Source organism: Salmo trutta, chromosome 40, assembly GCF_901001165.1.
Source record: "Salmo trutta chromosome 40, fSalTru1.1, whole genome shotgun sequence".
NCBI classification, from domain to species: domain Eukaryota; kingdom Metazoa; phylum Chordata; class Actinopteri; order Salmoniformes; family Salmonidae; genus Salmo; species Salmo trutta.
Window position 1 is genome coordinate 5738065 of NC_042996.1, and position 14912 is coordinate 5752976.

Below are 14912 nucleotides of genomic sequence, written 5' to 3' on the forward strand. Positions count from 1 at the left end.
ATACATTTAATTACATCAGATGGCAAGATGCAGTAGATGGTATAGCGTACAGTATATACATAAGAGATGAGCAATGTAGGGTAAGTAAACATATATTATAAAGTGGCTAGTGATAAATTGATTACATCAATTTTTCAATTATTAAAGTGGGTGGAGTTGAGTCAGTATGTTGGCAGCAGCCTCTCAATGTTAGTGATGGCTGTTTAACAGTCTGATGGCCTTGAGATAGAAGCTGTTTTTCAGTCTCTCAGTCCCCACTTTGATGCACCTGTACTGACCTCGCCTTTTGGATGATAGCGGGGTGAACAGGCAGTGGCTCGGGTGGTTGTTGTCTTTGATGATCTTTTTGGCCTTCCTGTGACATCGGGAGCTGTAGGTGTCCTGGAGGGCAGGTAGTTAAATGGAGCTTTTGATGAAATTGGTGTATTTTCTGGCTGTTGACCGGTAGGCTATATATATATATATATATATATATATATATTTTGTAATCAGTTTTTGTGTCCTTTCACGATATAACAATGCAATTGAATTACATTTAGCACTAAACAATAACTTGGCAGAGATTAATATACAGTACCAATCAAAAGCCCGGACACACCCAGCCACTCATTGGAATGGGTAGGTGTGTCCAAACCCCCGACCGGCACCGTACATACAATAAAGAAGATAGAAAAGGAATAAACCTTATCATTTTTCACCCACATAACAACTATTATAACGGAAGAAAAAACTTCATAAACAAAACACAAAAGGCCGTACCCCTACCAGTCGTCTATGTATGTCCGTAGTCTATCAGGCCTTTACAGATTGTATTCTCTTTCTATCTCAGAGAGAAAATGTCCCCATAGTTATCGAGTTTACCAATCATTTTATAAAATTAATCTTTCATATGAAGCTGTTTCTGCCAAGGCTATGTACCATTCCTTATATGAGGAAGGGTCCTTCTACCTCCAGCGTCTCAATATGACTCTTTTGGCTGTAGCTAGAGCAACTTTTAGCCAGTTTAAACATGAGCTTCTCAGTCGATCATATATTCTTAGTGATATTCAGTAAAAGCAAAGCAGGATTTGCAGGTATTGTGGTACCCAGAATATCCAAATCTTTTCCTTTACCTTCTGCCAAAAGGTATGTAAGCTTGGACAGTCACAGAACATATGGATCATCAAATCAAATTTTATTAGTCACATGCGCCGAATACAACAGGTGTATATATATACCTTACAGTGAAATGCTTACTTAGGAGCCCCTAACCGACAGTGCAGTTTCAAAAGATACAGATAAGAATAAGAGATAAAAGTAACAAGTAATTAACCTCTCTGGGGTATGTGGGACGATTTCGTCCCACCTACGTAACAGCTACTGAAATTCCAGTGGCGCGATTTTTGAATCGTTAGAAATACTATTACTTCAATTTCTCAAACATATGACTATTTTACAGCTATTTAAAGACAAGAATCTCGTTAATCTAACCCCACTGTCCGATTTCAAAAAGGCTTTACAACGAAAGCAAAACATTAGATTATGTCAGCAGAGTGCCCAGCCAGAAAAAATCAGACACCCATTTTTCAAGCTAGCATATCATGTCACATAAACCCAAACCACAGCTAAATGCAGCACTAACCTTTTATGATCTTCATCAGATGACACACCTAGGACATTGTGTTATACAATACATGCATGTCTGTTCAATCAAGTTCATATTTATATCAAAAAACAGCTTTTTGCATTAGCATGTGACGTTCAGAAAAAGCATAACCCCCGCAAACTTCCGGGGAATTTACTAACAGTTTGCTAAATTACTCACGATAAACGTTCACAAAAAGCATAACAATTATTTTAAGAATTATAGATACATTACTCCTCTATGCACTCGATATGTCCGATTTTAAAATAGCTTTTCGGATGAAGCACATTTTGCAATAATCTAAGTACATAGCCCGGCATTACAGGGCTAGCTATTTAGATACCCACCCAGGTCAGCCTCCACCAAAATCACATTTCCTATAAGAAAAATGTTCTTACCTTGCTTGTTCTTCATCAGAATACACTGCCAGGACTTCTACTTCAATAACAAATGTTGGTTTGGTCCCAAATAATCCATCGTTATATCCAAACAGCGACGTTTTGTTCGTGAGTTCTAGACACTATCAGAATGCTTCTTCACGGTCCCGCGCATGGCGCATTGGCGTGTCAAAAATGTCTAAATATTCCATTACCGTACTTCGAAGCATGTCAACCGCTGTTTAAAACCAATTTTTATGCCATTTAACTCGTAGATAAGTGATAATATTCCGACCGGGAGTATGCATTGAGCCTAAACAGCCGAATAAAATGTCTCCTCAGAAGCGACTCGTGCACGCGCCTCATTCAAAGGTCCTCGCAGCAGCCACTTACAAAAGGTGATAATGTGTTTCAGCCTGAGGCTCCCTCGTAAACCTTCAGTTATTTCCCGGGCTCTGAGAGCCTATCGGAGCCCTGGGAATTGTCACGTTACAGCTAAGATCCTTACTTTTCAATAAAAAGATGCAAGACGCACGACTCCTTGTCAGACAGGGTACTTCCTGCTTGAAACCTTGTCAGGTTTTTGCCTGCCATAGGAGTTCTGTTATACTCACAGACACCATTCAAACAGTTTTAGAAAATTCAGAGTGTTTTCTATCCAAACCTGAACAATAATATGCATATTCTAGCTTCTGAGTTGGTGTAGGAGGCAGTTAAAAATGGGAACATATTTTTTCTAAAATTCTCAATACTGCCCCCTAGCCCAGACAGGTTAAAGCAGTAAAAAATAACAATATATACAGGGGGGTGCCGGTACAGAGTCAGTGTGGGGGGCACCGGTTAGTTGAGGTATTATGTTCATGTAGGTAGAGTTAATTAAAGTGACTATGCATAGATGACAACAGAGAGTGACAGTGGTGGGGGGGTTGAATAGTATGGGTAGCCATTTGACTAGATGTTCAGTAGTCTTATGGCTTGGGGGGTAGAAGCTGTTTAGAACCCTCTTAGACCTATACTTGGCACTCCGGTACTGCTTGCCGTGTGGTAGCAGAGAGAACCGTCTGACTAGGGTGGCTGGAGTCTTTGACAATTTTCAGGGCCTCTCTCTGGCACTGCCTGGTATTGAGGTCCTGGATGGCAGGAAGCTTGGCCCCAGTGATGTACTGGGACGTTCGCACTACCCTCTGTAGTGCCTTGTGGTTGGAGGCCGAGCAGTTGCCATACCAGGAAGTGATGCAACCAATCAGGATGCTCTCGATGTTGCAGCTGTAGAACCTTTTGAGCATCTGAGGACCCATGCCAAATCTTTTCAGTCTCCTGAGGGGGAATAGGTTTTTTCATGCCCACTTCACGACTGACATGGTGTGCTTGGACCACGTTAGTTTGTTGGTGATGTGGACACCAAGGAACTTGAAACTCTCAACCTGCTCCACTGCAGCCCTGTCGATGAGAATGGGGGCATGCTTGGTCCTCTTTTTCCTGTAGTCCACAATCATCTCCTTTGTCTTGATCACGTTGAGGGAGAGGTTGTTGTCCTGGCACCACGCGGCCAGGTCTCTGACCACCTCCCTATAGGCTGTCTCGTTGTTGTCGGTGATCAGGCCTACCACTGTTGTGTCATCGGCAAATTTAATGATGGTGTTTGGAGTTGTGCCTGGCTGTGCAGTCATGAGTGAACAGGGAGTACAAGAGGGGACTGAGCACGCACCCCTGAGGAGCCCCTTTGTTGAGGATCAGCGTGGCGGATGTGTTGTTACCTTCTTTTACCACCTGGGGGCGGCCCGTCAGGAAGTCCAGGATCCAGTTGCAAAGGGAGGTGTTTAGTCCCAGGGTCCTTACCTTATTGATGAGCTTTCAGGTCCCTATGGTGTTGAACGCTGAGCTGTAGTCAATGAATAGCATTCTCACATAGGTGTTCCTTTTGTCCAGGTGGGAAAGGGCAGTGTGGAGTGCAATGGAGACTACATCATCTGTGGATCTGTTTGGGCGGTATGCAAATTGGAGTGGGTCTAGGGTTTCTGGGATGATGGTGTTGATGTGAGCCATGACCAGCTTTTCAAAGCACTTCATGGCTACAGATGTGAGTGCTATGGGTCGGTAGTGGTTTAGGCAGGTGACCTTAGTTGTCTTGGGCACAGGCACTATGGTGGTCTGCTTAAAACATGTTGGTATTACAGACTCGGACAGGGAGATGTTGAAAATGTCAGTGAAGACACTTGCCAGTTGGTCAGCGCATGCTCGCAGTACACGTCCTGGTAATCCGTCTGGCCCCGCGGCCTTGTGAATGTTGACCTGTCTAAAGGTCTTACTCACATTGGGTGTTAATAGCGTGATCACGCAGTCTTCCGGTACTGGTGGTGCTCTCATGCATGTTTCAGTGTTATTTGCCTCGAAGCGCGAATAGACATAGTTAAGCTCGTCCGGTAGGCTCGTGTCACTGGGCAGCTCTCGGCTGTGCTTCCCTTTGTAGTCTGTAATGGTTTGCAGGCCCTGCCACATCCGACGAGCGTCACAGCCATTGTAGTACGACTCGATCTTAGTCCTGTATTGATGCTTTTCCTGTTTGGTGGTTCGTCGGCGGGCATAGCGGGATTTCTTATTAGCTTCCGGGTTAGAGTCCCGCTCCTTGAAAGCAGCAGCTCTTGCCTTTAGCTCAGTGCGGATGCTGCCTGTAATCCATGGTTTCTGGTTGCGGTATGTACGTACGGTCACTGTGGGGACGACATCATCGATGCACTTATTGATGAAGCCAATGACAGATGTGGTGTACTCCTCAATGCCATTGGAGGAATCCCGGAACATATTCCAGTCTGTGCTAGCAAAACAGTCCTCTAGCTTAGCATCTGCTTCATCTGACCACTTTTTTATTGATCTAGTCACGGGTGCTTCCTGCTTTCATGTCACCTGTACTTGACTGACATCTCCAGCATAGACTGGATTCTATCAAACCTATTCTGTTCAACCTCAGATGAGTCCAATAAATCCTAGTGAACACTTTCAATTGAATCAGCTTGGACCGGGCATCTCTCATAGGGAGGAGCATCTGTTGTACTATTATATTCTATTCCTCCGCTCTTTTCCCCATACAGCTTTTACGCCCTTACAAGTTCCATTAAATCCACCTATTAGGTGGCTATATATAAACCCTGCGGTATGTGGTAATTTGCGAAGGATTTCTATCTTAACACATCGGAATGTTCAGGGAATTTGATGTTACTCTGTCCTACCTTAAACATACAATCTATAAGCTGGAGATGCCTCCAAAAGCCTTGTTTCTGTAAATTATACTTGGACCTTAGTTATTCAAAAGAGGTAAACTAGTTTTCTTGATATATAGACAACCAATGTTCTTTATCCCCTTTCTATACCAATCTTTCCAGAAAACCATGTGTCCCCCTATTTTCAATTTCGGGGTGTTCCATAACGAAGCAGAGTTTGTCAGGAAAGGTGAAGATTTCTCTCTCTCATGTATCTGACTCCATATATTTTTTTGTGTGGGACATTATTGGATTCTGCAGTCCTACGTTTTGTTAACTCAAATAATTTGATGTTACGATTGGGGCATTAACTTCTTCCTCCATGTCCACCCAAATTGGCCTATTAGAGTTCTCCGTAAAGAGAACCTATTTGGGCAGCTACAAAGGCTTCTTGATATAATTGCATGTCACGGAGCTTTAATCCTCCCTTCTCAGTCATTTCCTGTAATCTCGCTAGTTTCATCCTGGCCCTTTTACCGGCCCAAACAAACTCAGTAATAATTTTCTTTATGGATATAAAGGTATAGACATGTATGGACAGTGGTAACATGCTAATGACCATCTTTATAACCTGTATCCTACACCATAATACGATTTGTAGCTTATCCCAGCTCTTAAACTGGAGTTGAATTTTGTTCAGTAGTTGGTCAAGGTTTTCAGAAATCATCTTCTCTAGACCAGGATTTAAAGCGATCCCCAGGTACCTCAAGTTTTTAAGGACCCATTGAAACCTCCAGCTGAGGAAGTCATTTCTCAGACATGTTTCGATAGTGGCATTACTTCAGATTTGGTCCAGTTTACTTTCTAGCCTGATGTCTCTGAAAATGCATTTGTTAACTCCAGTAAAGGCGATATGTTGAGTTGTAAGCCTGCCATTATTAGTAATATGTCGTCTGCATAAAGCAGTGGTTTATTCTCTCTACCTCCCATATTAACCCCTTTTATTGACTGATGCAGCCTAATGGCTTCAGCTAAGGGTTCTAATGCTATAATAAATAGGAGGGGCGAGAGACAGTCACCTTGTTTCGTGCCTCGTCCTACTGAAAATGGGGATGATCGTAGTCTGTTAGTGACTACTTTGGATTTGGGGTTGTTGTACATAAGTTTAATACAATTCTGAAAGCCCTGTCCAAATCCAAATGTATTTATAGTATAATGCAGGTAGTCCCAGCCCACCCTATCAAAGGCTTTCTCTGCGTCTAGGGATAAGGCTGCCACTAAAGTATCCAGATCTTTTGCCTTCCAGATGACGTGCAATAGGTGTCTAAGATTGTCAGATGAAGTTCTGTCTTTCACAAATCCCACCTGGTCTGGATTTATGATTTTTTTTATGATATGATTCACCCTCATAGCCAGAAGTTTTGTAAACTATTTTCCATCACAAGGAAATTGGACGGTTGCTCCCGCACTCATGGGGATCCATTCCCTTTTTGGGGATTAGGATGTTTGCTGCATCACTTATAGAAGGTGGGAGCTCACCTGTGTCAATCGACGTGTTCAATGTTTTCAATATTTCTGGGCTTTGCTGCTCTGCAAACCTTTTGTAGAAATCACTGGGTATCCCATCCAACCCTGTGGGTGCTTGTCTTATAGTTTCGGTCAATTCCTCCAAAGTAATTGGACGGTCGATCCAGTTCCTGTCTTCCTCTTTTAGTTTAGGAAGGTTCAGATTCTGAAAGAATGCCTCTGCTTTGTGCATATCTAAAGGACTGTCTGAAGTAGAAAGTTCCTGATAGAAGACTCAAATTATATTGTTTATTTCTTCATGATTGGTAATCAGCTTGCCTGTCTTTTTTCTGATTCCACCTATTTGCCGATCTGTTTCTCTAGATTTCGATTGACTGGCCAACGGTTTTCCTGCCTTTCCCCCTGATTCATACCATCTCTGCTTCAGCCTGTACAGGGAATATTTAGCTATTTTACTGAATAAAGTATCCAGCTCGTATTTGGATTTCGTCAAGTTTACCAGAGAAATGTTGTTAGGATTGGACCAATATTCCCTCTCCAGAGTTTTGAGCTCTGTTTCAAGTTTAACAATTTTCTGTTTATCTTGTTTCTTTATAGTAACTGATCATTGTATTATTACTCCATGTATGTATGCTTTAAAAGATTCCCAGACATGTACCTGTTTTTCAAAGAACATTGTAATATTCTAAGCATAAACACTCAGTGAGAATGTTACTCACAACATAGGAAGTTCTCCTATCAGCTTAGACAAAAATGGTAGTCCATCCGTGATGAGCCACTGCCGCCATGCGGATCTTCCATAGCCTACCACACTACTCAGATTGTTCGACCTAGTTAACCTCTCTGGTATCATTGGGACGCTAGCGTCCCACCTCGACAACAGCCAGTGAAATTGCAGGGCGCCAAATTCAAACAACAGAAATCCCATAATTAAAATTCAAACATACAAGTATTATACACCATTTTAAAGATAAACTTCTTCTTAATCCAACCACAGTGTCCGATTTCAAAAAGGCTTTACGGCAGAAGCACACCATGCGATTATGTTAGGACAGCGCCTAGCCACAAGAAACCATACAGACATTTTCCAGCCAAGGAGAGGACTCACAAAAGTCAGAAATGGCAATTAAATTAATCACTTACCTTTTGATGATCTTCATCTGGTGGCACTCCCAGGACTCCATGTTACACAATAAATGTTAGTTTTGTTCGATAATGTCCCTCTTTATGTCCAACAACCTCCGCTTTGTTGGTGCGTTTAGTTCAGTAATCCAAAGGCACAAAGCACGCTCTCAACATCCAAACGAAAAGTCAAAAAAATACAATAAAAGTTTGAAGAAACATGTCACATGATGTTTAAAATCAATCCTCAGGTTTTTGTCATAAATAATCAATAATATTTCAACCGGACAAAAGCTTCTTCAATAGAAAAGGTGAAACAAGAATCGCTCGCTCCCGATCACGTGCGGGACTCATGTCTGGAAATTTCCACTGTCCACTCATTGAAAGTGCTGTCTCCCTAATTTTTCAGAGTAAAAGCCTGAAACAATGCCTTAAGACTGGCCACATGTAGAAGAAGCCATAGAGATCGTGAACTGGGTCCTAAGTCTTTGTATGGTGGATAGGCTTTCAATGGAAAAACAGCTTTTCAAAATAATAGTACTTCCTGGATGGATTTTCCTCAGGTTTACGCCTGTCATATCAGTTCTGTTATACTCACAGGCATTATTTTAACAGTTTTGGAAACGTTAGTGTTTTCTATCCAAATCTACCAATTATATGCATATCCTAGCTTCTGGGCCTGAGTAGCAGGCAGTTTAATTTGGGCACGCTTTTCATCCAAAATTCCGAATGCTGCCCCCTACCCTAGTGAAGTTAACCACTCTTCTTTGCCTCCTTTGGGTCTGTAAAACGACCTAGTGGTCCTCTCACAGTAACCCAGAACACGGCAGGGTAGTGCAAGGAGCATTTCAGTCCCCATTTCATGCACATGTCTCTCACCTCTATGAACGCATTTCTTTTGTCCTGGACCTCCTTGGAAAAGTCAGGGAAAACTCTACCTTTTTGTCCCTTTCCAGTGAAAACTCCTAAGTTATTTTGCTCTGAGCCGGACCTTCTCCCTGTCGGTGAATGGTAAGAATTTCACCAGGATAGGCCGGGGGTCGCGTGGGGCTGGTCCTGGGCGCAGTGTTGTGTTTTCCCAATGGTCATTTTGTTAACATCCTCCGGTGTGTCCTCAACTAGATTGCGTAAAATGTCTACAATCCACCGTATTTATGTGGATTTCGGTAACCTCTCTGATCCGAAGTGTGTTTCTCTGACTAACTTTCCTGGTATTGAAGTCGTTCTTGCAGTTTTTCAATCACAATCTCAATTTCTTTCAACAGTGTGGTTTAGGCAGGTGTTCTTGTCCTCCAATGTTGATATCCTATCTTCGGCATTTGTAACTTGGTTGTGGAGAGTGTCCACTTTTGTTTTCAGTGCGCTCACTGCATGTTTTATTTCAGCCACATCCTTGCCCTCTTTTGCAATTTTTTCTTCGATATTTTTGTTCATTTTGCAAATCTACTTTAGAACTGCGTCACCAGGCTGTTCTTCTCCACCATTTTTGTTGCTAGCAGCAGCTGCAGGTAGAGGCAACATTTTTGTGTTTTTTGTCAAGTGTCTGCTTTTGTGTGTTTCTATGTCGTTTTCCCATGTAACCGATATCTTGGACAAGTAGTTAACAAAATGTGTAACTAGGCGTTGAATAATCGCGTTGGCGCTACACAGCCTCTTTAGTTAACTGCTGCTCTTCACAACATTGTCGCGGGAAGTCGACAGGTAGGCTATATTAAGTACAGGCTATATGTAGCAAAGCAACTCCCGCCTCCTCTTCCTCGCTAATCCAATCTCACTTTTTCTCAATGCCCATTTAAAGGCAAATTTAAAAGCCCTAATGCAATTTCCAAGCCTCTCTGACCATCCTCTCACTTCACTGTTTGTGACTTGCAATTGAAGAAGAGTGGGAGAGAAGGGGAGGTAGAGGGATGTAGGTGGAAGGAAGAGAGGGGGAAGTAGAGAGGGATGTAGGGGGGAGGAAGAGGGGAGGACCAAGTGATGTAGAGAGGGAGAGGTAGATGGAGAGATTGAAAGGAAAGAAGAGGGCAAGGAGAGATGGAGAAAGTGATGAAATGAAAGAGTGGGTGGGAGGGAATTAAAGATTTAGAGGGGAAGGGAGTGAGAGAGAGGGAATGATGGAGGGAGAGAGATTGTCTGAGTGTTTTCATCACAGGGGTGACGTTGTGTCTGCTTGCATTAAACATGGAGCTGTCTAAACCACAGTGCTCAGTAGCACATATGCTCTGGCCACAGGTGATTTGTAGAGCAGCTATTCCAGGGCACCTGTGTGTGCGCGTGTGTGTCTTTTGAGAAAGTGTGTGTGTGTAAACGACTGTGGACGTTTGTGTGTGAGGGAGGATTGGGCAGATGCGACGGGGGACAGGCCGTATTTCATCCGGCGCATCGCTCACCGGGATCACCGATTTTAAAGCGTTACATCTTATGCGCGTGGCTAGCCAGCACTACTGAGCAGAGCTGTTTGTGTGTGTCCATATGGGGGCTGGGGAGGGGTCTGGCCCCATAGGGTAGCCCAGCACTACCACCTGCCTCAGCTAATCAAAAGCTTGGTGATTAGTTGATGCGTTTAATTGAAACAGTTGTGTTAGTTTGGATTTGATCCACATTGAAAAACACAGATCCAGGTTGTATTGTCCCTATGGTGCCCCTGTGTCTCTTCTATCCTCACCCTCTGTCCTAGAGAGAAAGACATCCCTTAGTGAAAGCAGTTTACTTTAAGCTTGGCTTCTCTACCCCTCTCTCGGTCTTATACAATACTGGCCCAGCCACTCACTCGGTCAATCCCAGGCCAAAACATGGCTAAAAATACTGGGGATGCTGCGGGACTGAAATGACTTTTCCTTCCTCCTTGAAGCCGGGGTGGAACATGCACTGGGCAATTTAAATGCTAATCTAGGGACTATTTACTGGCTATTAAGAGGTAATTGAGTCTTCAGCCTCTGTGGCTCTCGCCATGCTGCGGGTTCAACAGAAAATATGTTTTCGTTTTGTTAGAGGGGTGAGATGAGAATTGTCGGTGTGTGTGTGTGTGGGAAGTTTTGCTAACACAGCATTGCCAGGAAATGTGTGTGCGTGTGTCAGTTCGGATGTGGTTAGCATACAGACCAATCAGGATTGGCGGGAGCCTCCAGATTACTAGAAGATGACTCTGAGACTTTTTGGAGGCTGATGTGGCTTTGTTAGCACAGTGTTGTTGGGTGTAGCGCCCAGCAGAACCAACAAACTCTGAGTTTACATGAATCAATGCAACAGGGTGGAGAGAGGATAGGGGGAGGTGTGTGTGAGAGAGAGAAAGATGCTGTGCGCATTGGATAGAGGGATACAATGAGTGAATGTGTGATGGAGTTTTCATGGGTGTTGAGTGTGTATGATTTGCTTGTGTGTAGTTTGCAAAGTTGACTTAGTTTACGTAGATATGAGGGTTCTTGTCAGCAGCCACAGAGGAGGAATGCTGTTTGCTTGATGGAGAGCCCTGTGCAATGCTCGCTCCTCAAGTGTGTGTGTGTGTGTGTGTGTTTGAAGTCCTGACGTGGGGAGAAGACAAAGAGGTGGCGTCTTGATTGAAGATCAAGTTGCTTTCCACTGAAGGCATCATCCCACACATCAAAGGTTCCTAGCCAAGCGCCAGCTACAGTAGCTGCATCGGCCCTGCACTCAGCATACAGAGTCTAGTCTAGCCTAGCACACACCTCACCACTCAGCATACAGAGTCTAGCCTAGCCTAGCACACACCTCAACACTCAGCATACAGAGCCTAGCCTAGCCTAGCACACACCTCACCACTCAGCATACAGAGTCTAGCCTAGCCTAGCACACACCTCACCACTCAGCATACAGCCTAGCCTAGCCTAGCACACACCTCACCACTCAGCATACAGCCTAGCCTAGCCTAGCACACACCTCACCACTCAGCATACAGAGTCTAGCCTAGCCTAGCACACACCTCACCACTCAGCATACAGAGTCTAGTCTAGCCTAGCACACACCTCACCACTCAGCATACAGAGTCCAGCCTAGCACACACCTCACCATACAGAGTCTAGCCTAGCACACACCACACCTCACCACTCAGCATACAGAGTCTAGCCTAGCCTAGCACACACCTCACCACTCAGCATACAGAGTCTAGTCTAGCCTAGTGCACATCTCACCACTCAGCATACAGAGTCTAGCCTAGCCTAGCGCACACCTCACCACTCAGCATACAGAGCCTAGCCTAGCCTAGCACACACCTCACCACTCAGCATACAGAGTCTAGTCTAGCCTAGCACACACCTCACCTCTCAGCATACAGAGTATACCCTAGCCTAGCACACACCTCACCACTCAGCATACAGAGTCTAGCCTAGCCTAGCACACACCTCACCACTCAGCATACAGAGTCTAGCCTAGCCTAGCACACACCTCACCACTCAGCATACAGAGTCTAGCCTGTCTATCACACAGCACACCTCACCACTCAACATACAGAGAATAGCCTAGCCTAGCGCACACCACACCTCACCACTCAGCATACATAGTGTAGCCTAGCCTAGCACACACCACACCACATCTCAACACCACACCACATCTCTACACCACACCACATCTCTACACCACACCACATCTCTACACCACACCACATCTCTACACCACACCACATCTCTACACCACACCACACCTCAACACCACACCACACCTCAACACCACACCACACCTCAACACCACACCACACCTCAACACCACATCTCTACACCACACCACATCTCTTCACCGCGCCGCCCTTCACCTCACCGCGCTGCCCCTCACCACACCGCGCCGCCCCTCACCACACCGCGCCGCCCCTCACCACACCGCGCCGCCCCTCACCACACCGCACCGCCCCTCACCACACCACACCACACTGCCCCTCACCTTACCACCCCTACTTGCTCACACATTCTCTTTCAAACACACACGCTCAGCCAACTCTGAGTGCAAGAGATAAGCATGCATCGCCTCACAGCTTTCCTATAAGAAGCCACCCTATAGCCCTCCTGCCCTCCGTCCCTCCCATCCTCCCCCTGGCTGTTCTTTTAATCCACTACCCAGTGAAAAGACCCACTTCAGTTAATAGTCATGAATAGCAAGGTCAGCGCCAGGGGACGGCCAAACAAAGGATGAAGCTGCCGCCGTTGAAGCACAGCAATGCTCAGCTCCACTAATCTCTAGTGCCACTTCACCTGTCATGGTGGCATCGTTGTGTCGTAACTGTCCTAACGCTGGGTCGTTACGGGGTTGAAATAAATGTCAGATTTTGACCCCTGTATCAGTTGTTAGGGGCAACTTCAACTTGTTGGACCGTAACATTCTAACTGGTCTAAATGTTGTCTAACCTCATAGTTATTTTTATTGGCTGTTTTGCTGACCCTTGACACTTGTTCTGTTTCTCATTGGCCAGGTATCGAGTGTCCGCGCGGCTCCAGGAACATGCCCGGCGGCATGCAGGTGGCTGAGCCTTTCAGCGACGAGGCCATGGCCTTCACCAAGGAGCTGGTACTGCAGAGAGAGGTAAGCGCAACATTCATTTTGGCTCCAATTTCTTTGATTTCAGTGGTTTTACTTGCGACTGCATGTTTGGCTGGTTTTGCAGTCGGACATATTGGATCACATTCGACCTCCAATTTCATTTTGTCTCCTGGCTTTCTTGAGTGTGGTTTTTGATGACTCTGGGTGTGTTTGTAAATTCACTCTGCAGTGCCAGAGTGTGCTCTGGGCGTTCGTAAATTCAGACCGTTGTCAGATTGTCCGTTCGTAAATTCAGACCGTTGTCAGATTGTCCGTTCGTAAATTCAGACCGTTGTCAGATTGTCCGTTCGTAAATTCAGACCGTTGTCAGATTGTCCGTTCGTAAATTCAGACCGTTGTCAGATTGTCCGTTCGTAAATTCAGACCGTTGTCAGATTGTCCGTTCGTAAATTCAGACCGTTGTCAGATTGTCCGTTCGTAAATTCAGACCGTTGTCAGATTGTCCGTTCGTAAATTCAGACCGTTGTCAGATTGTCCGTTCGTAAATTCAGACCGTTGTCAGATTGTCCGTTCGTAAATTCCGAACGTTTCTTTCTCCGAGGGTTCAGTGAACACACTGGATGTAGGTTTGAGGAGGGTTGATCCGAGCGTTCTGACCTCACAACGGCAGTCAAGCATCCAAGCTAATGTTGGCTAGCTTGCTAGATACTTCTGGACACAAATGAGAGAACACGTCACTCACCTCATTTGACTCGCCCTAGCAGAGCTGGTTGGCTGTTTTCATGTTACCTAGAGCGTTGGTGACTCTAACTGTGCTGCTGGCAACAATTGAATTACGCTTTTTTGCCGACGTTTACTGACACCGGCCATATTCAACGGGTGTTTAACGTTTGTTAATTCATCAGTTATTCTGCGCTTTAGCACACTCGGACGAGTGAATTTACGAACGCACCCTCTGAGTTGCGTGGAAGTTCGACAATTTCATCATGTTTGACCTCCATTTAGGTTCGTCTATGGAACTCTGGTGCCTAGTTTCCCTTGGTGAATGCCATTCTAAATTGACGATAGGAGTTGTTTGTGTTAACTGTGAACCGATGCCTAGTCTTCCCTCCCCTTCCCCTCATGTCCTTCTGCCATACATCCTTTTCTGACGGGCCATGGAGAGACGATTGGGGCCTCCACTCCATCACTTGACCAAATCCATAGAACGTCTCAGTTGAATAATGGTAGAGCAGAAAGAAGGGGAGACGGGGAGGACAGGCGATAATTTAGCCACCTCAAAACCACCCTGTTATGCCCCACTTTCTCTGAAACCCAAAACCTTTCATTGGCCGACTTCCCAGACCCTTTTCATACTCTCTGGCAAATGTGGCCTTGTCGCACCCTCCCTCCAGATACTCCCTTTTACAAACTGATTCAAAGTCAGTTTTGTATCTCCCCACTAATAATTAAGGGTATATTTTGGCACGGGTAAGCTGATCCTAGATTCAAACGTTTATTGACATGTTAAACAGAAAGCTGCTGAATTAACTGGAGCCCATTGAAGCTAGCTCTGAATCCAAGGACAGCTAGCCTACTGTA

The 14912-nt window shown here is 44.9% G+C and overlaps 1 protein-coding gene across 1 annotated transcript in view; it reads left to right on the plus strand.

The window, feature by feature from the left end:
• The window catches only part of LOC115180120 (staphylococcal nuclease domain-containing protein 1), a 317205-nt gene that overhangs the window by 88587 nt on the left and 213706 nt on the right, over positions 1-14912 (plus strand). The window contains exon 16 of the mRNA XM_029742020.1: positions 13264-13373. Coding sequence (XP_029597880.1) covers positions 13264-13373 — 110 coding nt within the window. The remainder of the gene's footprint in view (positions 1-13263; positions 13374-14912) is intronic.